This window comes from Camelus ferus, chromosome 35 (genome assembly GCF_009834535.1).
Source record: "Camelus ferus isolate YT-003-E chromosome 35, BCGSAC_Cfer_1.0, whole genome shotgun sequence".
Taxonomy (NCBI): domain Eukaryota; kingdom Metazoa; phylum Chordata; class Mammalia; order Artiodactyla; family Camelidae; genus Camelus; species Camelus ferus.
The window spans coordinates 3,158,463-3,183,255 of NC_045730.1; the positions used below are offsets into that span (position 1 = coordinate 3,158,463).

Below are 24,793 nucleotides of genomic sequence, written 5' to 3' on the forward strand. Positions count from 1 at the left end.
CAATAGAAAAGGTCAATGAAACTAAAAGCTGGGTCTTTGAAAAAATAAAACAAAACTGATAAACCTTTAGGCAGACTCATCAAGAAGAAGAGGGAGAGGGCCCAGATGAATAAAGTCAGAAATGAAGCAGGAGAAGTCACAACGGACACCACAGAAATGCGCATCTTAAGAGGCTACTTACAAGCAGCCACACACCAACAAAAAGGACGACCCAGAGAAACGGACGATTTCTTCGAAAGGCACAGTTTGCCAAGACAGAATCAGGAAGAAATAGAAAATATGAATAAACTAATCACCAGTACTGAAATTGAATCAGTAATTTTAAAACTCTCAACAAGCAAGCCCAGGACGAAATGGCTGTCATTCTACATGAAGTCAGCCAGAAAGAGAAAGAAAAATACCGTATGGTATCACTCGTATGTGGAAAAAAAGGTACACAGATGAACTCACCTACAAAACAGAAACAGACTCATGGACATCGAGAACAAACTTATGGTTACCGGGGGGAAAGGGGGTGGGGAGAGAGAAATCAGGAGCTGGCAATGTGCACCTCTTGGGAACTGCAGGAAATGTCAGCTATCTTGATTGTGGTGGCCATTTCACAGGTGTATACGTCTATTAAAATTCATCAAATTATACATCTGAAATACACGCAGTTCACTGTACAGGAATTATACCACAACAAAGGTATCTAAATAAACAAACAGAATAACCAAGTGACATTAAGGGTTAAAGACCTTAACGATCAAGCACAATTGTTATTTAATAAAATATGAAAAGAAAAAATGAAGTAACTATCAAACTCCTTCCCACAAAGCAAGCTGCACAGGCCCAGACAGCTTCACGGGGCGACTCCCTCACACAATGAAGAAAAGCACCCATCTTCACAAACCCAGGAGACGGAGGAGGAGGAAACTCGTCCAGCTCACGAGGCTGCCAAGCCTGGTACAAAACCACATCCACAGACAGGGACAGCACCGGAATCGTAACCAGCATCCATCAAACATAACAGAAACTCCTGTGTGAATGTACACACGCAAACATTCACAAGTACATACACATACACATGCAAATTAAATCTAACAATAAAAGGGAAATAATATCTTGATAAGTAGTGTGTACTCTAGGAGTACAAGGTTAATTTAATATCCAACAATCAACCTACACAGTTCACCGTAACAACGGCATAAAGGAAATCTGCATAATTAACTCAGTGTTAACCCTCGTTCATAATAAACATTCTCAGCAAGCTATGAATAAAAGGCAATTTAATCTGACAAAATCCATTTTAAAAACCTACAGAAAATATATTTACTAATAAAACACTGAAAGCATTCCCCTTAAGACTGAGAGTAAATCAAGGACGTCCACCTCCACCGCTGTCACTCATCATTCCTCTGGAAGTCCTGGCCAGCGCACCAAGTCAAGGGGTAAAAACACAGAGGCCGCAAAGCATGAGGCTAATCTCTCGACTCACAGATGACGTGACTGCAGGAAAAGTCTAAGAAATCTATAAAACTAACAGAACTAGTATGGGCAAGGTCACCGTATAGCAGGTCTGTATACAACAATCGATTGTAGTTCTGTATATAAGCAGCTAACAACTTAAATAAAAATGAAACTTTCATTGATAGCATCAAAGTAACAGAATCCTTACGAATAAATCTGACAAAGCAAGTGCTAGATGTCTGTGACAGAAGCTACAAAACACTGCTGAGCCAAAGGAAACCGCAAAACGTGAAGAGCGCACAGTCACGGGCTAGGAGGCTCTGTGCTGCTAATTCTCCCCCAAATTGCTTTAACTCAATCCCAACCAAAATCCCAGCAAATTTTTTTTTCTAGAAGTTGACAACCTGTTCTAAAATGTATGTAGAGGGGGAAGGTGCAGCTCAGTGGTAGAGTGCATGCCTAGCATGCATGAGGCCCTGGGTTCAATCCCCAGTACTACCACCAAAAAAATAAATCTAATTACCCCGCTGAAAAATAAAACAAAATAAATGTATGTAGAAATGCAAAAGACCTAGAATAGTTAAAACAATTATGAAAAAGAACAAAGTTGGAGAACTTATATTCCCTAATTTCAAGAGTTACTGTAAAAACTAGAGTAACCAGGATGGTGTGGTAATGGAACAGGCAAAATAAATAGATCACTGGGACAAAACAGACCTGTATTTACGGCCAGCTAATTTTCCACAAAGACACCAGGGCAACTGGAAAAGGACGTCTCTTCAACAAATGGTGCTGGAGCAACTGAGTATCAGTACAGAAACAAACGAACCTCGAGCCTCGCCTCACGCCCCAACAGCATCTCCAAATAAATCACAGACTTAACACAAAGCTAAACCATAAAGCTTCTCAGAAAAAGGAGGGCATCTTCGTGCTCTGGAAGTAGACAAAGATTTCTTAGGACCCAAGAAGCACTAAACATTAAAAAAAAAAAAAAAACTTGATGTATTATCAAAATTTAAAACGTCTGCTGATCAAAAGACAAGCCACAGAGCCACAGACCGGAAGGAACATTTGTAACACTCATACTGACAGAAGACTTGCAGCCAGGGTACGTCAAGATCACCTACAAACCAAAGACAACCCAGCCTTTTAAGATGTGCACGAGAAATGAGCCCTCAAACCACACAATCATACAAATGGCCAACAAGCTCACAAAAAGGTGAGTCAATATTGGTCCTCAGGAAATGCAAATTAAAACATGAGACAGCATTTCCCACATACCTGAGTGGTTAAAATTAAAAGACTGACAACACTAAATGCTGACAGGGATCTGGAGCGACCAGGATTCTCACACAGCACTGAGTGTGTGTAACGTGCTACAAGCGCTCTAGAAAGCTGCTGGGCAGTGAGTGCCAGGAAGCTGAACACACACCTGCCGGATCAGCCCCCAATTCCACTCCCGGATACGCACCCAAAAGAAATGACAATCGACGTCCATACACACTTCTCCACGAAGTTCACCGTGGCTTCATTCATAATACCCGGAAACTGAGAACGACTCAGATGTCCATCCACACGACAATGTGGTATGTTCACATGATTCATATAACGGAACACTGCTCAGTGTTTTTAAAACGAACTACTAGCATATGTATCAACATGGATGAATCTCAGAAGTACTGTCAGGCAAACGCCAGACGGAAGTGAGGACATAGCATTCCCCTTATAAAGACTTCAAAACCAGGCAGAGGTCATCTCCCGTGACAGGAGTCACAAATGCAGCTGTGCAGGGGCTGGGGCCGGGAGGGACCTCCCCACAGCCAGGACAACACTCTCCATCCTGACTGGCGTTTTGGTTACACAGGTCTATATATTCATCCAACTCAACTTTTTTTGAAAACTGTAGATCCGTGGTTTCATCAATAAAAATGAAAAGCATCCATCTTACTACTCAGACATTTGTCTCATCATTCACAACCGTATCTCACACACTTCCACTGAAACTGAGGTTCAGGATCTGTGGGGTTCGGGGCCCCAGGCTGAACGTGGGCTCTCACCTTGCAAACCCTTGTGGCAGTTCTCCAAGGCCATAGAGTGGGTAAAGGTAGGGGCTTTTGCCATATCTCGCCAGAGACTCACTATAAAGTTTAATCCTGTTAATGGTTTCAACACACGGCTGATCTAAATAGCTGGATAAAAGAAAATAAATATTAGAAAAGGGCTTTGGTTTGCATTCTGATGTTCAATTTAAAGTCTCCTTAAGAAGGGATTTTTAAGAAGGGATTCAATACCCTCACATTTTACTTAAAAGGTTCTAACACTAAGTTGCAGCTAGAACTTCGTCTTTAAGAGCATAATACAGCTGTACGTTTGTTTGCTTATTAGCATTTCCACTTTGGGGAACTGGGAAATTCAGTGAGAATTCCGAGAAAAATAAAAATGTAAAACCCAGAAAACTTACTCATCAGTCCTGTAAAGCGCCAGGGCATGGCCGGTAAAGTCTACAACGTCCTGGCCCAGGTCAAACTTCTTGTATACCTCTCGCATCACCGTCTTCTTAGGGTCGATGCCCTCGAAAGTTCTGGGGTCTTTCTCATCGAAGTTGGCAACAAACACCAAGAATTTTCTGAAGCGACGTTTTTCAAACAGCCCCATTAAGCCTAAAAAAGGATTTTTCAAAAAGCACACACTCACAATAGGCCACTGAAGGAAAGAGAGTGTGAGAGGAAAGTTTAAGTAGCCCATGCTGTTATCTGAGGCTCCTCTAATGCAATGTGCAATTTAAAATGCAGGAGTTTGGACAATGCCTTAAAATAAACTGACAAGTTTCATAACACTTTAAAATAAATTGTCACAATTATAACAGATCAGCTATTAAGTCTTCACTTTTACAATACAATTACAAATAATTAGTGATTAATTAAATGTAGAATGTTTAATTCTCTCTCTTATTAGGAACAAGATAAATATGACTCTAAAAACTATTCTCCATGAAGGCATCTATCGGAGTGCTCTTTTGACAACTCTGGCCTGTACCACGTCAATTGCCTAAAATTCTAAATGCTCTTCATTTTTTTCTTTTTCTGTATGCCAACAGAGATTCTGGCATTTAATGGAAAAGCAGCTTAGATTCCAAGAACAAATTGACCTCGAAGAAATTTAGATGCTGGTCATGCTGCCAGTCACTTTAACAAAGCCAGAGATAATCAGTACACTGCTTTGTACACAAAGACGACGACGAGGAGAAAGCTGTAAACCACCACACAGTGAACCTCAGCTCCTCCTACCAGCCAGTACTCATAGCACCATGTACAGCTGGCAGAAAGATACAGCCAAAGGAGAAGAAAGTTTTCTGGTTCCGTCTTCTTCCCCTTTCTTCAACTGCACAGCTACTTTAAAAACAACTACAGCTTTAAAAATAAACTCTTAACTGTTTTTATATCTGTTGACAGTTTGATATTTTAAACATTACTTCCCCTAAGACTCTAGTTGAAATCAACAAAACTGAAAATTAAAATGATCATGAAGCTATTCATGCCAGCTGACTACATGTGTTTAAATTAGTATTTATAACCTAGCATTAAAAACATGGACAGAATGCATACACAGTAAAGGCGTAAGGTTAAAAAGAAACATTCTATTACTACACCCTACTTAAGACACAAGCTTAGTCGTCAGGGGAGGTAAGACACGAAAGGAAACCCACATCACCACACCAGTGCACCGATACTCTGGGTCACACTCCGGTGGACCCCGCCTTTTGGACCCTAAAGCTGTTACCAACACTTAATTGTGGAGGTACCTCATGACTACTTCTAAAATAAAAATGACTATCATGTTTTCTCAAATTCCCCACTGTCTCCTTTTTTCATCTCCCTCCCTCCTTTAAGCCTCAAGCCTGCTGGGCCGCTCACACCCACAGCACCCAACACCGGCGCGCGCAGACCCTCCCACAGCAGAGGAGAGGCTCCCCACTGCTCGTCCACCCCTTTATGTCAGAACCGACAGCAGTGCAACTGCATCGTCAGAGACCGGCGCTCATTCTGAAAAAGCTCTAACTCCAAGGGGTCAAATAATACTTCCTACCGTATTATTTTTGTGACAGCTACTTCTGTGTGACGATGCCTTCCCTGCTCACTCTGCATAAAACTGGGGCCCCTCCCGTACCCCATCCTTTCATCTCTGTGCAGTATTTCACCATCTCATATGCTTTTCCTTATTTATGTATTGCCCATCTCCCACTAATGGAAGAAAGCTCCAGAAGGGAAAGCATTTTGTTTACTTTTCTCGTTCTGTTGAACCCTCCCTACCTCCAAACCCAGAAGGGGACCTGGCACACAGGTGCTCAATATTCAATCTACGTAATTGATGTCTGACGGGAGTGAATATAAAAGATGTTGACTTATATTACATTTATAATATACAAAGAAAATATAATCTAATTATGTGATAAGAGGATTAGAAAAAAACCTTTTCACAATTTAGTCCCAAGTCATGTCTTCGCTTCCTTTTTTTTTTTTTTAAGTGGAGGTGCTGGGGATTGAACCCAGGACCTTGTGCATGCTAAGCACATGCTCTACCACTGAGCTATACCCTCCCCCTTCACTTCATTTCAAATGGTTTCACTTTCCTTCATTCATTTGCACAGTGAGATTTGTTTACCAAAAGACACATATGTCCAGACTTTTAAAACATAAAAATGCTACAAAAAAGAGTAGTTTCAATAAAAGAACAGAAAAAAACTTCCAATCAACTAACAGGTTTAAGATTTGATGATGGAATGAAAAATAAACAAAGAAATGAGAGTAGAATTAGTGTCGCAGGAGAAGCACTAAGGCATGGCACACGACACGTGACTCCAGCGGTGGCCCTGAACGGCCTCAGCCAGGTGGCAGCCGGGTGCTGCAGCAGGCTTTTAGCTGCTGCCCCGACAAGCCCTCCGTGACCTCGCTCTGGGATGCGAGAGCTGCTCCAGACAGACAGACGCCTCACAGCAGCAAGAGTGAGAACACACACGCTAACGTCTCAACCGAAGACATGAGACTTAGCTGGGCCGGTTTCAAAGCTATTCCTGAAAACAGCTCAAACATTTCTGAACAGAGTATCTGTGTTCAACGTTAGAGGTCAAGTATATTTCTCATTAATGTGACTAAAGTAACATTTGACCAGTGAACAAATACTTACTGGAATCTTGAGGCTTTAGCTGGCATCATGACCTACCACAAGAACCAACAGTATACATTCAGCTCTTTAAAGAAGCCAATTTAAACCAAGGCTACATTAATAGAAATATATTCTCCTAGGAAAGTAGAAGTCCCACTGACACTCAGCGGGCAGAAGGCACTTAAGAGTACCAGGTCTGGCTGTAATTCTATTATATATAGGATAATCTCGGCAAGTCAGAATTTCCAAAGAAAAGCGGCCAAGAGACCTAGACGGCATATTACATGAAACACAATCACAGCAACTAGAAACACGCAGCAGGGACAAGAAAGAACTGGCGGGTACGTGACGGCTGTTAAAATGCCTGAGAAGCTGTATTTATATTCTAGATAGTTCAGTGGTTAAAAGTGAACCGGTCTGACCAGTCACGAGCTTGGCTGTCTGGGCTCTTCCTTCCCACCTGCACACCTCAGCTTCCCGCCTGCGAACACGGATCACAGCACCGCATCTCAGAGGGCGGCAGCGAGGACCATGCAGAGCAGACAGCACACATAAAGTACTCGGACATACATGCCGGCACGTGATGTTCAAAAACGTTAGCGACTGTCAAAACTGTAAGATAATTTGTTCTTAATTATCTTCCTCCTGAATTTCCCACCATCCACACTTCTTATTCCATTCATTCATCCTGCCTAGAACTGTCATGCCTGCCATTCTGACCTCAAAATCCTATCCTATCCATTTGCTGATAAGGGAGTGATTGGTAAAAATTTATAAAACAGTACACTAAAACACATAAATCTCACTGTATGTAAATTCAACCTCAATAAATCTAACCTTAAAAATACATACATTAAAATATTTGCTTGTTTTTGCAAAAAGGTCCTAAGAAGGGTAAACCAGAAACAAGTAAAAATGATCACCTATCAGGGCGGAAAAGAATGGAGTGGAAAAGATAAGAACAAGACTCTAAATGTATCTTTTGATATAATTTTGACTTTCAGGTCATGTAAATGTTTTACATACTTGAAATCAAAAATGGAAAAATAAAACTGTCAAAAGTCCTTCAATATTTATTAAATGAAGGTAGTTGAAGCTATTAATATAGAGAAGAGCTCAAAGAGAGAACAAAAGATTTAAATAAAAAACCACAAACTTTGTTCAAAAGAATTCTACTCAAACTCTTAAACTAGAATTATTTCTATGAAAACACTTTACTTATATTAGACTGACCGATACTGAACAGATGTAAAACGGTTTCTAACCCGTGATGTCACCATTGACTCTCCTCCATTCAGTCAGGAGCCATTCCTTCCTCCCCTCACCCAGCTATCACTCCCAACCTGGCCACGATTCTGAGTGGTATTTTTCACTTTCTGGCTGTAGTGTCTTTCAACATTTTATGCCCAATATTTTCTCCCCTAATTGCAAGACGTAAGTAATGGAGATGGAGGAACTGCAAAAATAATTCATATCAGGCTTTTAGGTGAGCAATCTTTTCTACTCTAAATACCAAAATAATTACTGGAGAATTTATTGGTACCCTTCCCGATGTAAACCTTTCCCTCCTCTAAACTCAAAGAGCACTTACTATGTAAAACTCTTCTACCCTTTAGTTGTACACATTTTATTCCTCCTGGAACTGCGCTGCACAGCGTTTGAAACTCCTTCAAGGACGGAAGGTCTTTTTTAGGGGCGTGCTGTTTCAAAGAGCTCAGACAATATTAACCAGGACTCTTTGGTGAGCTAGTAAAGGGCATAATTTGGGGCAGAAAATAAAATCACTCCACGCTCACTGGGAATTCCTAGACACACAGACGCTGGAGAATGGCAGCAGCCCAGAGAGAGGCCGCACTTCGCCAGCACACAGCTCCTCCCCGTCCTGGCGGCCCCAGAGCCGGCGCGGTTCGTGGCGAAGCGCAGGGGCCCCGAACACCCCACCAGGTTCCAGCGCCGCCCCGCTCCCTGTGTGAGTCCCAGGCCCGAGCATCCTCATCTGTACAACGGAACCCCTGCCCCACAGAGGGCTTCACACGTCAAGTAAGAGAGCAGGTGTGACGCGGCTCCCACAGCGCCTAGCACGGAGGAGACACCCCAAAACCGACGGTTCTTGTGAACCATTACTACAGACAGACAAAGCGCCATGAGATTGGGAGGCTGGGATTCACCGGCAACAAGCCCCCGGTGTAAACCCTCTCCTGGCTCCAGAGGGCAGAATTCTGAACTTCCTGCTTACTGATGCAGTCTCCACCGCTAGGACGCGGTCTGGCACGTGACAGACACCCAGTAAGTCTTCGCTGACTGGAAGAGTGGGTGGCTGGCTGATACCGGGGACCTTAAATTTTAATCTCTAAAATCCCTTTCCATTATACAATCTCAATATTCTGTGAAAATAAAATAAAGTTACTTACTAGATGCCAGGGCTTCTGCTTCAGTGGAAGGAACCTTGTAGATTTTTCCTCCCTTATAGACAAAACTCCCTTCAGTCACTTTGAAATCCAGATAGCGAGTGACCTCTGTAAAAAGCAGCATCTTAACCAGCTGACCTGTAAGAGTCACATCATTCATACTGTGAATTACATCTTACTGCCTTCAAAAATGAGCAGAAATAGAAGTACATTTACTAATACTAACAGCTTTCCAGTATTTTCTTAACACTGTCCAGGAACTCCTACAAAACTCTCCAAGGCCGTATTTTAAGTAGGACAATCAAGGTGCACACCTACTGCTCAGCACAGTTAGATCCTTTTTTTTAATGTTACAACTTCAAGGTTAATAACCTTATCAAACTGCTTTTGTAGAAGTTATACAGTAATTATGAGGGGTATGAGGCTTAGAATTACAATACTATTGCAAACGGGTTTGGGTTTCTTTAAAGTTCCTGTCATATTTTAAAGAGGGGCAACTGATAGGCAAAATCTTACAGTAGTTGTTGCTTTTCAGTTTCTAATTTATTTATATTTATTAAAATGGCCAATAACTTTGGATTGAGAAAAAGCTAGGCTAAACTAAAGAAATTTTGGTATGCTAAAAACAGTAAACTTCTTAGAGAAACCAAATTATGTTAAAGCTCATTTGCAAGGAAAAACATATTAGGACAATCAAGAAAAAATTGTTTTTTGAGAACAAGATAATGAGGAGAGTTTTATGCATTCAGGCGTTTCAGTACCTTGTATATTAATTCATCCATAAACCAGTGAAAAATAGAGACCCGTGTGTAAGAATTAAATATATAATGAAAATTTTCTAATCAAAGTGGAAAAGATAAATGGTGTTGAAAAACAATTATTCTGAAAAAGTAAATTCCTATCTCTACTTCTCAGACAGGTAAAAAACCAGACAAACTTACTTACATGGAAAAACAGAAGAATTTATGTATAAGGTGAAAAAAATGAAACTATAATACCATTAAAAGAAAATACTGTTTTTATAACCTTGAGGTAGAGAAAATTTTAAGCATATCCTTCCAAATCAAAACCAGTGAAAGGAAGGTCGACCAATACAACCGCGTGAAAGGCTTCTGTCCCCACTTCCCTCCATTCTTCACTGACTGCAGACACCTCTGGGGACCTTTTACTCACCATACTGCCGCCATTCAACAAGATCCACTTCCACACACCCGAACTGAGACTCTCTGTCACGAGCCAGTTTCTACTTTTAAGTCTGACTCAATGTACTGTCATTAAGTTTAAGTGAGCATTCTTTACCGTTAGCCATAAGGAACTTGGGAATTAAGTCGACATTCCAGTCTCTTCCTCTCCCCATTGATGCTGGTGGCGCTCCAGGTATTTTAAATCTTTTGTATAACTAAAACCAAAGCAAAATTTAATTTTCATTATACTATGCAACTATTTTTTTGATGAAGTGATTTTGGTAGAACAAAGTATCACCAACGTGAGGTAGAGAATAACAAGTTCATTTCATTTTTAGTCAGAATATTTAGCAAAGTCCCAATACACAGCTAAGCGAGATGTATGACTAAGCTCATGGACGCGGAAGTAAATACTGCAGAGGTGGCGTGTGCTTTCTTACTCGTGGAAAAGCAAGAGTACAGACAGTGAGATACAACTTCTGCAGACACACCCCTTAGTATTTGTAGAAATCATTTAAACTCATTCTCTCCTGAATAAAAAGCCAACAAAAGCTTAATTTTGCTTCTATAATTATGCAGGGAGTTGAAAATAAATTTTAGATTCTTCAAATCAGAAAAAAACAGCTAAAATTAGTTCCAGTTAACAAAAACAGACACAGATCAATGGAACAGGACAGAAAGCCCAGAAATAAACCCACGCACTTAAGGTCAGTTAATCCACAACAAAGGAGGCAAGAATACACAATGGGGAAGAGACAGTCTCTTCAATAAGTGGTGCTGGGAAAACTGGACAGCCACCTGTAAAAGGATGAGAACAGAACATTCTCTAACACCATATACAGAAATAAACTCAAAATGGACTAAAGACCGGATACTATAAAACTTCCAGAGGAAAACAAAGGCAAAACACTTTGCCAGAAACCACAGGAATATTTTTTTTGGATCCATCTCCCACAGTAATGGAAATAAAAGAAAAATAAACAAATGGGACCTAAAAGCTTTTGCACAGCAAAGGAAACCATAAACAAAACGAAAGGACAAACTACAGGATAGGAGAAAATATTTGCAAATGATGCAACCAACAAGGGATTAATTTCCAAAAGATACAAATAGCTTAATGTCAAAAAAAAAAAAAAAAAACCCAATCAAAAAATGGGCAGGAGACCTAAATAGACATCTCTCCAAAGAAGACATACAGATGGCCAATAAGCACATGAAAAGATGCTCAGCATTGCTAAGTATTAGGGGAATGCAAATCAGAATGATAGTAAGGTGTGACCTCACACCAGTCAGAACGGCCATGATTAAAAAGTCTACGAACAACTGCTGGAGAGGGTGTGGAGAAAAGGGTACCTTCCTACACTTTTGGTGTTAATGTAAACTGGTGCAGCCACTGTGGAGAAGAGTATAAAGGTTCCTTATAAAACTTAAAGTTATCCTATGATCCAGCAATCCCACTCCTGGGCATATATCCCAAGAAAATTCTAACTTGAAAAGATACATGCACCCCAGTGTTCACAGATGCACTATATACAACAACCAAGACATGGAAGCAACCTAAATGTCCATCGACAGATGACTGGATAAAAAAGATGTGGTGTGTACATACACACACACACACACACAGGAATGTTACTCAACTATAAAAAAGAATTCAGTAAGACCATTTTCAGCAACATGGATGGACCTAGAGATTATCATATTAGGTGAACTCAGAGAAAGACAAATATCATATTGTATCACTTATATGTGGAATCTTAAAAAAAAATGATACAAATGAACTTATTTACAAAGCAGAAACACACTCACAGCCACAGAAAACTATAGTTACCTAACAAGGAGGGGTGGAGGGAGGGATAAATTAGAAGTTTAGCATTAACATATATAATATATAAAACAGATAAACAAGGACCTATTATATAATACAAGGAAGTATATTCAATATCTTAAAACAAGTTATAATGGAAAAAATCCGAAAAAGTATATACATATGTATGTATAACTGAACCACTTTGCTGTACACCTGAAACTAACATAACATTGTAAATCTACTATACTTCAATAAAAAATCAAATCAAGTAAGTTCCAGTTAATTTATAACTTACAAGAGTTTGAAGCTCTAGATAAAAAAGCTTGCAGCTTAAAATTTAAGAATATTCATTCAAACTCATGAATTCTATTGCCAAGGTGGAACAGACTGTATTTACTCAAAAACCTCAAGTTCTTGACTACGTTAAAAAAGAAAGCATACAGCTTGCTCCTCTTACTGACGAGGAGCTAACACATAAATGCACTAGGTGAGGGAGGAATGGTGCCAGCACATCGCTCCAGATGACTTAGGGTGACAAGCTGGGGGGCCATCACTTTAACCAGGTCAGACCGAGCGCCGTGCCCAGCGAAGCTACAGCGAGCAGCATGGTGTGAGGCAGCATGAAGTGCCCGGCAGTGCTGTCTGTAAATCCGCCCAGACCTCCCAAAAGAAAGGAAGTGGAGATGTTCACAGATTAAGAGAATAAAGGGAAACAACACGAAAGGCAATGCTTAAACTAACTTAAAAAACGGAACAAAACAAACCGCTACCACACAGCAATATCTGACATTCTTGGGATTACTGGGGAATCTGAATATGGTCTGGATATTAGGGTTAATTTTCTTACTTGTGAAATGGTATTAAAATTATGTAGGAAAACACTGTTCTTAGCAGGGGAATGAACTATTTAAGTCAAGTATCATGTCTGTTATTTTCAGCAGACATGAAGACAGACAGACATGGAACAAAAAAAAAATCCACTGATACTGTTCTTTCCTGGTATTCTTCTTTCCATACATATTGTCCTGTACGCCTAAATACAGAAAAACCTTTTTGATATAAACGTTAAGTTTACCTAATTCAAGTCACTATTTAAAAAGTAACTGATATCTATCTCCCAGAAGGCACAGTACAGCTCAGATTCACTCACATGATGCTGAACAAACGTCAGAGAAGCGAATGTACCTGGTAAAACACACTCTGGAAATGCCTCACGTGCCCATGTTCTTTGAAAAGGCAGGAAGCAGGGAGGCTACCAAAAGGAACTAAGTTTTGCAGTCTTAACCTGGGTTCACAGCCCATCCCTGTGATCTTACCCCCACAGACTACTCTGTCCTCTGAAAAATAGGAGGAAACCTCCGAGTGACAGGGAAGGTAACTGAGACCGCGTAGAAAGCACTGGCGTGTGCCTGGGGTACATTAGTCTGCATCATAAGGTACCCTCTACGCACCCTGCCCAGCGTACACTCTACGAACTTCGAGAGAGAGCAGACAACTGCCCCAGATGGCTACAGAGGCCACCGTTTACATTTCTAAAAGCCCCAAACGAGGAGCTCCTGAAAACTACAATGCTACAGATCATCTATTTAATAAAACAAAATGAAAACCATCTATAAAAAGTAACGTTGAGATTCACAAGTAAAAGACTCAAAGGATAAAAGGCACATTAACTTATTCTAACACTTACATCTTCCAGCGGCGTTATAGATGCACTTTCTCCTCCGTAATACGGGTTTCTATCCATGTGAAGAACTTTCTTTCCATTCACCGACATTATCCCCGACAGGATACACTCCTACAGGGAAAGCACAAGTATCTTCCAAGAAAGTGTACAGCATGTTTCAAACAGATACATGATTAACACACACACACACACACAGGCCCGTCATTAAGCATTCTTTTAGTAATTAATTCTTACGCAATGTATGACGTACTTTTAAAGACAAAGCCCTAAAGGAACCAGGGTTCAGAGTGGTCTGTGGTTCCCAAAGTTAAAACTATCTTCATAGTAACACTAAGACATTATTTACTTTTTTCAGTGATGGTGCAAGATCCATGGTGGATAAAACAAATGAAGGCAGAGGCTCTAATCGCACCAGTCATTATATTCTTCACCACCAAGCACTCACAGTTTGAAAAAACAGGCCAATTTCACTTAAGATTGTCCTTGATGAAGCATTAAAAATCATCTCTGTTAAACATACACCCTTGAACACCCATCTTTTACATATCCTGTGTAGCAAAATGGGACGTAACATAAGGCAACTCTGGCTCAAGAAAAGCCTTTCATGCAACTGATCCGTAAGCTAAACTAGCTACTTTTTTCATGGATCATCATTTTTACTTGAAAAAAGAACTGACTGACAAACTGTGATTACTCAGGCTTCGGTATTGGGCAGTTTCCCAAAACTGAATGTCAATGAAAACAACAGACAGTATTTGCTGCCAAAAATGAAAAGTTTTTTTCATTCAAAATTCTGAATGAAAATTTGTATTTTGGAAAACTTATATCCAACACTACAGGCACGTCAGATCCCCAATACTTAAAGGACTTTTCAGACATCAGTGATGATACTAACAGATCTGAGTTTCTGATATTGCATAATGAAATGTGTCAACAGTTCAGAAGCTCTGCGTTACTAAACCAGTACTTTCCAAGTGACCAGTGGTGTTACAAAATCATGCGGGGGGCGGGGAGAGAGGAATTCAAAGTGCAAGCTAGATTAATGGATTTTAATATAACAAAATATGAATTGTTCACTGATGTGCACATACTGCAATTAATTTTTTAAAAAGCCCGCCACTAGTGTTTCGGTGTAAAACAAAGAATATTTACAACAATCTGAAAGGCTATAAAATACACCTTTTTCCAACTACGCATCTGTGCAAAAGCCTTATTTTCTTCATATACTTAGCTGAGACAAAACTCACGAAGACTGAACACAGAAGCAGATGAGAACCCAGCTATCTCTTAAACCAGACATTAGAGCGATGTGTAGTAAATGAAAAATGATGATACTCTTCTCACAAGCTTTTTTTATCTTGGAAAATTGTTATGCTTCATTAAATTGTTACACGTGTTAACACATAATGGATTTATCACTGTTATCTTTAAGTGAATTAATAAAAACTATTTTTTAATTTCTCAGCATTAATTTCTAATAGGATAAGTATTGACAGATACCCTTCTAAACAAAAGCTCTTCAGGGTCCTCAATTTTTAAGACTAAACAGATCCTGAGACCAGGGGGGTTGAAAACTGGAGCCCTAAAGGAAGCATCCAGGATAACTGTTAATACAACTGACAATCAACAGAGGATTGTAAATGAGCACTCTCCGCAGAAAGAGAAAAAGGCATGGACATACTAAGACAGACCAAATCAAGCCGGGGAGAAAAACTCAAGGAAGAATCCAATTAATGGATCAATGAAAAGAAACACAGAGATGGGATACACATTCACTCAAAGCCACTACAACCAGAATTTAGGCGATAAAAGCTTTAATTTTTTTTTCCTTTGGCTTAAACAACAAATATTTATTTCTCATAGTTCTGGAGGCTGAGACATTCTTTTTTTTTTTCTTTTTTAAAAAGACTAAGGAAATTCCCTATACCTTTATAAATCCTAATGCTTCTCGAATTTATCCAAAAGACTCCAGACAACAGAACAATCTCACTACCCTAGAAGCCTGACTCTGAAAAACTTATTTTCAAAAATTCATACATATTTCAAACTTTCCATAATATACCTACACATTTTAATATTTTTAAGTGTTTTAAATTAGTTACTATCAGGTTCAAATTTTATTCTGGGAGGGTGCATTTTTTTTCTTTTTTTTTTTCCCCAAGTTTTTGTGGAGGGAGGGAAAATTAAGTTTATTTTTAGAGGTGGTTCTGGGGATAGAATCCAGGACCTTGTGCATGCTAAGCATGCCCTCTACCACTTGAGCTGCACCCTCTCCTCGTCATTTCTTATGTAGATCAAGAAACAAAACATTGTGAGCACTCCAGAAGGCCGCCCCCAGGTCATAACCCCTTGCCAGCCCAAGCCAGCTCATGACTTTGAAGAGCGAAGGCTTCTTCTATGTGGTTTTGAACTCTGAATACTGGAGTCATATAGTATATACTTTTTGTACACACCTTTTAGTGTGTTTGTGGTCAAAATTTACTTGCTTACTATAGGGCAGGGATCCCCGAAGTACAGAAGCCAAACCCAGCCCACAGGCTCTATCTGTACATCAAGTTTTATTGGTCAATACCCATGCCCATTCCTTACATGCTGGCTGTTTTTAATGTACCACAGCAGAACTGCAGGTGTGATAAAGACCACATGGCCTGAGAAACCTAAAATCTGACTATCTGGACTTTTACAGGTTTGCCTACTAGCGGTGGATATCAAAGAGTGTTTCCTGATTTGGTATCACCTGTGAACTTGTTAAGAAATGTAACTTCTAAGCAGGTTCTGAAACTTCACTTTGCATCCACATCACTCGGGCGGCTTGTTAAAACAGACTGCGGGGTCCCACCTCCAGAGCTTCTGAGTCTGGGGTGGAGCCTGAGAATTTGCATGTCTCACCAGTTCCCAGGCGATGCTAATGCTGCTGGTCCAGGACCAGTCTCAAGAACCACAACTGGAGAGGCCCTGCGCAGCCTTCACTGAACACCTGGGGATCATGTTACACTGCAGACTGATTCAGTGTGTCTAACCTGCTGCACTGGCAGGTAATGTCCTCAGGTGTCCGCAGAAGCAGGTGCTCCATGGACCACACTCCGGGTAACAAAGCCAAAGGGGAGTCTGCTGAGGGAATGCTCCACACAGACATACCACAAACGGTTTATCCGCTCTATGACTGACGGACACTGGGATAGTGTCCAGTTTCTGGCTGTTACAAATAATGCTCTGTACACATTCTCAGTGTGTCTTTCACACACGCACTTGTTGGCTACACATCAAGGAGCGCACAGTATGAGCAACCTCAGCACACACTGCCAGCAGGCTTTCCACCATGCTTGCACCAGTTTACACTTTGTCAGCAGCGTGTGAAAGTTCCTGTTGTTTCAATTCCATGCCCAGCACTTGTGTTCTTGGTTTTTTAATTTTAGTCAATCTAGTTGTGATGTGGTTTAATTCACATCTCCTGATAACTAATGAGGCTGAGCAGGGTTTTTTTATAACTTACTGATAACAATGGTATCTTCCTTTGGTAAGTGCCTATTCACATTATTTGTCCACTTTTAAAATGGGCTCTCTGTCTTTTTCTTACTGCTATATAGAAGTTCCTTATGTATTCTGGATATATAAAGCCCTTTCTTGGTTTTATGCATTGCAAATATCTTCTTCCATTCCATGCCCAGCCTTTCACTTCTTCATGAGGTCTTGATAAACAGAACTGAAGGTATTTTAACTGTAAAAATCAACTCTAACATTACCAAAAGCAAATCACTTGTTTAAAAAAAATCCAAAGAAGCACTAACATACACGGCTCAATATATGATATGAAAGTAGAATAATATAGATTATGACAAAATAGATTATGACACAGACGAAGACCAGTCACACTTCCAGCCGTCAAAAGTAGACTTCACGGTTCAACTTCTAGAAGCAAAATCACAGCAAGAAACTGCGTGTTGCACAGCTCTGCACACAACTTCACGCCCACTGCGTGGCTCTAAAGCAAGCACTGAAGGCCAAGGCCTAATAAAGGACGCAGTAATGTAAAGATTCACCAGAGTCCAAAGAGCTGATATTAAAGGTATCACTTGGAGCAAAAAAGACAAAAGCCAGTTAAAACTCTGCAGCCTCACGGATTCTTCTGAACCCATCTCCGAAAGACTGCTCTTACACTGCCAAGAGAATAAAATACATAGTATCACACAGGCAAGACTTTAAATTTTACTTTACAACAAGGGATGAAGTCACTAATTCACTGATGAAACTTATCAATCATACCTTAGTACAAGGTGTCCATCGATACTAAAACTTGAGTATCTTTCCAAATTAACTCAAAACTAAAATCTACTACAACCTGGTGAATACAGGATAAACAAGCAAAGCAAGTCAAACTCAGAAAAAACTCTAAATGAATTTCCTTTTTTCACACAAGAAAACCTGGACCATCCACCGCATGTCAAGAACACTGATAACTTGTACTAGAAAACATACATAAATGAGTATTAGCCAACATATTAGTTTCAAATAAATCCAAGAGATGAGAGTGCTCCACATTGAATTTTGAATCATCCACAACCGACCTGAGCAGGGTAAGAATATGCAGACTTACATCCAAAATAACTAAAACTACAAAACCATCTTCAGAATCCAAGTCTTTATGATAATGGCATCTGACACCCAGCTGGGACACCCATGTTGTCCTACATGAAGAGGTAAACGATTAAACCAAATGTTTAAAGTTCAGCAAAGTTCTAGTCTGTGTGGATGTGGGTGTGGAGATGGTCAGAAAGGACCGAATCAGTGATATTGAGGCTCACTTCCCTTCAGCACCTACACAGAGCCCTGGGGGTGCAATGATCAGAGTAACTAACTCATAAGGACAGCACCTAAACACATTAGGTGAAGTACCTCTCACGTACTGAAGCAGCCTGAATGGTGTTCCTATACATGAATTGTGATGGATCTAAGCAGAGCCTCAGAGGCCAGTGGTACTAAGTGGTATTCTAGTACCCTGAAAAGGGAAGGCCCAGCCCCTTTCCTACTTAGACAGCAGCTTAGGCTTGGAAGAAAACAGAGCCAGAGTACATTGATATTCTGATGTAACTTCCAAGGGACCAAACTAAACACCATTAACACTCTAAATCCTACGGCATTTTAAAGTTCTGTTACGATTTAAAAAATAAAACAGAAAGTAAATACACACAAAAATGTGATTAGGAAAACAAAGCACCTAATAAGCGATGTTAAAGAAAAGTGCCTTTTGAAAGTTGCTTGTCTAGAAATAGAAGGAAAATGTATTAACTAGAAAAATTTTAAATCAGTTAATCTCAGTGTTATGTCTCACAGCAATAACAGAATAAAAACGAATGTGAGTTTTCAGCACTGTGTTTCTTTAAATGTTCCTGCCCCTCTAACGCAGCTCATTAAAAAAGCTGTCAGAAAGATAACTTTTCTTGAAATCTGGCTCTAATTATATCTCTCCCGCTCAAAATCCTCTCTCGTTGCCTATAAGTTAAAATCCATGTTTCTCAGCCTAGTATCTCGAACATTCTTGGTGATCTGCCTTCTTTCCAACCCTGTTTCCACTGTACCTCTTCACAGCTTCTGCTTCAGGAAAAACAAACTCCCTGCTCCCTACACATATCCTCTCCTCAGTACTGACCTACACTGCCCCATCTGCCCAGAAAATCAGGTTCCTCCTCCCGTTCCAAGCTTGGTTTTATTGAGCTATAGCTGACGTACAGCACTGTAAAGGTGTGAAGCACGTGATCTGACTCACACACGTCATGAAACAACTACCACAGTAGGTTCGGTGAGCGTCCATCATCTCGTAAAGATACAGCATCAGAGAAATAGAGAAAAACATTTTCCCTCTTAGGATTTACTCTCGTAACAATTTCATTCATAGCGTACAGCAGTTACCTTTATCATGTTGTATATTACATCCCTAGTACTTATTTACCTTGTAGCTTGAAGTTTGTACCTTTTGACTACCTTCATCTAATTCCCCCTCCCCCACTCTATTTATCAGCATTTTTAACAGCCAGCTTAAATACTTCCATATTTCTGAAGGGTCTCCTGATTACCCTGTCTGAATTCCCACCTGTGTATCTCTCATGACACTTAGCACCTTCTCATACTAACTTATTACAGTCATCCCCACAGGAGAAGCAGCTGCTTAAAGACAGGTGTGTTTGCCCTTTTATTGCCCATAATCAAGCAAAACAGTCACAGGTAGCTGAAAGTGAGGAAGGAGGAAGCCTTTAATTGGGTCCTGTGAGAGGGGAGGTAAAGGTGATCACAGATCATATACGTGAGCCAAACATTTACCCCGTGGTCTTTCAAACCAAATGTCTCGCCACCACCTCTAGACGCTGAAATATGTCTGATTTTACTTCCATTGTATTGGGCCAGTATGCTTAAGGCTGATTTAAAATACAAACTGCCCACGTGGTATTTAAACTTTCCAAAAATAAGACATTTGCATGGATACTGGTCGTATGATCACTGCTGCAGTGGACAGAAAGTCCTTGTCCACAGAACTCTAACAGTAATGGCAAGGATTTCCAAGGAGCAAATATAAAGGGCAATTTAAGATTTTTAAATTAGGTACAAAAACTCCTCTTTGAAATCACAAAATTTTAATAAAGAGAAAGGAGGAAAAGTATGTCTGGGATGTACAATGTTTTAAACATATAATGCTGAATGTAATCTGGTTAAATATCACTGAAGTGTCCTTTTCTATTCGTAACTCCTTACGAGAATTATCACAGAGGAAAACAAAATACCGCTGGGACACAGAGCTGCGGAGCTGGTTACCCTTATTTTATACACTATTTCTAAGATTCATGAATTTACTGCCAAGCCAAAGTCACTCAGAAACAGCAAATTAGATGTTCAGAAGCTGCCTGTCATCGCCAGCCTAACCATCAAAATAAGCAAAAAGGAACAAATGAAAAGCAGACTGTAGAACTAACTCATAAAAAAGCAGTCTGAGAGGACTCAGTAAGGAGGCCAAAGTTTCTACAAAGCCCACCAGGTCTCAATGGCTTCATTATGTGACAGCACACACACAATCATCAATCCTCCTGATGCGAAATCTTAGTTATTAAGTCCGTTAATGACGGTCCTTAATTTGTTAGAGAAGTTGTGATACCATTTGGAAAGGCCTTCATCTAAAAGCTGTGGTTCTTTAAGGGGATAACCCTCAATTCCTTAAAAAATTCAATTACACGGACTATTCCATTTCTCCTGGACAGAATGAAGATTTTGCTCTGGTTTATACCAAATCGTTTTAGGTCTTCTTTGTTAAGGTTACTATCACTTAAGGGGATAACCCTCAATTCCTTAAAAAATTCAATTACACGGAATATTCCATTTCTCCTGGACAGAATGAAGATTATGCTCTGGTTTATACCAAATCGTTTTAGGTCTTCTTTGTTAAGGTTACTATCACTATTTGTGGACTAATATGACCTTATTTAGCCATAACAACTGATATAAAACAATAACACTAGGCAACACAGAAACTCCAACACTTCCTTACACTTTATTTTAAAAGTAACAAGTTACTGGCACTCAAAGTGCTTGACATACAGGCATCATGTAATATTTGGTACCCATAACTGATAACATATGCCTGTTTTTATATTCTTAAACCTCAGGCACTAAATATTTACAGATCAAAAATTAAGAAAATTAAATGATATGTTTACGCCAAATACTCAAAATTAATTCTAACTTGAGGGTTTTTAACTTTGGTATCCTCTTCACTTAAGTAATCAAAGTCCCTGTATGACTAAAACTGAAGGTACGAAATTTATCATTACCAAAGTCATCCCATCACCAGTCCTCCTGTCTATGAAAGTAATAATGTGACTGCTCTGAATTGATACAATTCTCAAAGAGTATCTTGTAAAAAAACAATCTAGGAAGGCTCACAGGATTAAAGTTACCACAGCTATAAAATGACAGAACTTGGTCTGATTTCTAGTTAAATACACATCTACCACTCATCAAAAAGGTCACGATTAACCCAAACGAAGATTTAAATAAAGGGCATTATCTTAACTCAGTTGTTGTACAGTTAAGACTGTGCCGTCTTTGATACAAAGTGATGCCTCTGAACCAGGAGTGTGGAAACTTGCATGAGGATGGATTTGCACTCGTTTGTCCGTGTTTAACTGACCTAATCGAGAGCAAATCTGAAAGACCAGCAGTAACCGTAGAAAAACAGTGGAACTAACCAGCTCTTACAATACGCTGGCAGCGAGGGCACCCATTTCAGTGGGCAAAGTCCACCGCAAACTACTAAGCTCAGCTCAGAATCGCAATTAAGCACTTCAAAAATTAAAAAAAAAAAAAAAAAACTGCGGTGGATAGGCCTATCCTGTTAGGCATCCAACAGTCTTCAAACTCACCACCAAAAAAGAAATTTAACCCAATACCTCCCAGTCCAACTGACTACACAGCTTTCTAGAGAGCAACCTCATCCACCTGGTGCTATGTCCTAGCCAGTCCCATGTCTGCTTCCGGACCGGCCAACATGAGCATGCAGAAGTGGGCATCATCCAACAATCACAAGTCCCTCTTAACACACAAATGACAGGTCAGAGAAGTGCCACTCTAGTTCCTAACAACCTTTTCCTCAGAAATCAGCCAAATGCAAGTTCGAAGGTTCTCTCTTGTCCAGAGAAATCTAAACTAGTCACTTGGGAGTGTTATCTGAAAAAAAAAAAAAAAAAACTAGTTTGATCCCGAGAGATAATACAATGCATTTCAACAAATTTGTAGCAGGTTTACATTAAATGACTCAGGACTCTGAGGTCAGTTCATATGGGATACACAAGATCTAAATCAGTGGTCATCTTTTTAAAATGAAGAAACCCAAAGTCAAAATTCCAAATTTCAAAAAAACTTTGATAACGGAAATGATCCTCTCTTCAAATGGAAATTCTTTCGCAAGATGACTAGTCTTCGTTTTCTTTGAAATGCACAAAGAGGGGAGAGTATAGCTCAGTGGCAGAGTGCATGCCTGGCATGCATGAGGTCCTGAGTTCAATCCCCAGTATCTCCATTAAAATAAATAAACCTAATTACGTCCCCCCAACAAAAAATAAAAGCACAAAGAGAAGTAAAACACCTGCCTGCATTATTGGCAGAATGTTATCTGTTCTCTAAACAGACAGATAGATAGGAGAGCAAATGTACCATGGTATTAGGAACACCATGCATTCGCATCACGACTGTTGTCTTTACTTTGTTACCCATTTATCTTCTAGCTCCCTGAAGAAGGTATATATAGCAGAACAGAGCCTGGCCTCTAGCAACCCATTTCTAATCCATTTCTCAGGGGGAAGGCGTCCCGGAGAGATAAGGGACGCAAGGTCGGAACCAACAAAAGCAAAAGATGGCAAAGGTCAGGTGAGAAGCATTAGACAGGCACATTCTGAGAACACTCATTTCCAAATCAAGCTGCTCAAGGGGGATGGGAGGGTGGTTAAAAGGAACGGACAATGCCTCTCACCTGGAGGGGGGAAGGGGCAAGAAAACTAATTTTCTCCAAAAACGCGAGTTCACCGAACTCGAACAATTCAGCAGATTGTGATTACCCAGTGACCTGCCACCCAGACTAGCGGCGGCGGCGGGAGGCCAAGCAGGAAATCGCCCGGCGATCGGCTCCCACCCTCCCCCACTGCGCCGGGTGCCTTTCCGCTTCCAGTCGCGCGAGGCCGGCTCCTCCGTCGTCCTGCGGCGGAGCGGAGCTCTCTTCTCCGCCCACCTATGCGTGGCCGCTACGACCCTCCCCGGCACCTGCCGGACCGGGCGCCCCATCTCCCGGAGCCGCCTCCGCGTCCGGACGCGCCGGCCCGCCCGCCCTCCCCGCGCGGCCGCCAGCCCCAGCCCGCAGGGCCCCGCCGCAGGCGCGGCCCGAAACGGCGACGCAGGCCGGAAGGCCCGCCGGGAGGCCCTCCGAGGCGCCGCGCGGCCCGGGAGGGTGCGGGGGGCCGGGCTGGCAGACGCGCGGGCCGCCCCCCGGGCCCGGACTCACCGTCAGGCCGGTGCCTAGCACAATCACGTCGTACTCCTCATTCATGGCGGGGCCGGGCGCGGACGGAAGCCCAGAGAAAGGACAAGGCGCAGCACTCCAGGGGTCGGGGGCTAGGCGGCCACCCTGACGGGGCGGGGGGAGCGCTCAGGCCGGGCCGGGACGAGGGTCAAGAGAGGCGGGAGCGGAGGGAAGACGGAGCTGGAGTGGAGGGAGCCAGCCGCCACCTCAGACGTGAAGAGAAGAGCGGGGCGGGGAGGGGAGGGAGGGCAGGAAAAAGAGGGGAGGGAGACGCGGGCGGCGACCCGGACCTCCGCAGCCGGGGCGGGGCTTAAAGGAGGCCGTCGATCACGCCCTTTCCACCCGCTCATTGGCTACGTCCCCGTCGCCCGCCCAACCCTCTTCCTTTCCGCTCTCTCGCGAGAGGAGGGCGGGCCGTCGCGCCCGTGGATTCCGGTTCTCCGCCCCGCGCGCACGGCCACCGTGGTTGGGGGCGGAGGCGGCGGCGCGGCCCTCGCGGGCAGGGGAGGAGCGGGCCAGCTCGTTTACCCCGCGCCCAGTGGAGGCCGGACGCGCCCTTGGACTTTGGGCCTGCGGCGGCCACGTGGGGCAGAACTGGCCTCCAGGAACGCGGGCCCCCGCGCTCCCGCCCGTCCGCCCGCGGCCCGGCGCCTGACGCAAAGTGGCCTGACCGACCCCGCTGCGCCCTCGCGGGCGCCTCGCCTGGCCCTTTGCCGCTCGTTTTGCTTTTCTTTTTTTCTGAAAGAAAAAGGACCCGACATGTTTTGAGCTCGGGAGTCACTGTTTTATCGCTTCCCGGCCTGTCATTCCCGCTTGGTGCGTTGCCCGTGTGCGGCCTTAGGAAACTGAGAGAATTCAAAAAAGAAAAAAAAAACTTAAAAAAAACAAAAAAGTAACTCTAAGTATAAATAATGGGGAAGGCCAGGTTTGATTGGAAGCTGGTCAGCGCCTACTGAGTGCTGTGACCTGAACCAGCTGACCGCTCTGAACAGGTTTAGCCGCCCATCCCTTTACCCCGCCCACCCCCGCTCCAAACACACG

At 41.9% G+C, this 24,793-nt stretch overlaps 2 protein-coding genes across 2 annotated transcripts in view; one reads left to right on the forward strand and one right to left on the reverse strand.

Annotated features, from left to right (window-relative positions):
• The window catches only part of TASOR2 (transcription activation suppressor family member 2), a 73,465-nt gene extending 68,577 nt beyond the window's left edge, over positions 1 to 4,888 (forward strand). The window contains exon 24 of the mRNA XM_032473817.1: positions 4,547 to 4,888. The gene's annotated coding sequence lies outside the window, so the exon portion shown is untranslated. The remainder of the gene's footprint in view (positions 1 to 4,546) is intronic.
• Positions 1 to 24,029, reverse strand: part of GDI2 (GDP dissociation inhibitor 2) — a 30,462-nt gene extending 6,433 nt beyond the window's left edge. The window contains exons 1-6 of the mRNA XM_032473821.1: positions 23,735 to 24,029; positions 13,702 to 13,809; positions 10,320 to 10,419; positions 9,024 to 9,158; positions 3,911 to 4,109; positions 3,507 to 3,638 (exon numbers count right to left, since the gene is read on the reverse strand). Of these exons, the coding sequence (XP_032329712.1) occupies positions 3,507 to 3,638; positions 3,911 to 4,109; positions 9,024 to 9,158; positions 10,320 to 10,419; positions 13,702 to 13,809; positions 23,735 to 23,779 (719 nt within the window). The 5' untranslated portion in view covers positions 23,780 to 24,029. The remainder of the gene's footprint in view (positions 1 to 3,506; positions 3,639 to 3,910; positions 4,110 to 9,023; positions 9,159 to 10,319; positions 10,420 to 13,701; positions 13,810 to 23,734) is intronic.
• Positions 24,030 to 24,793: the final 764 nt, after the last annotated feature.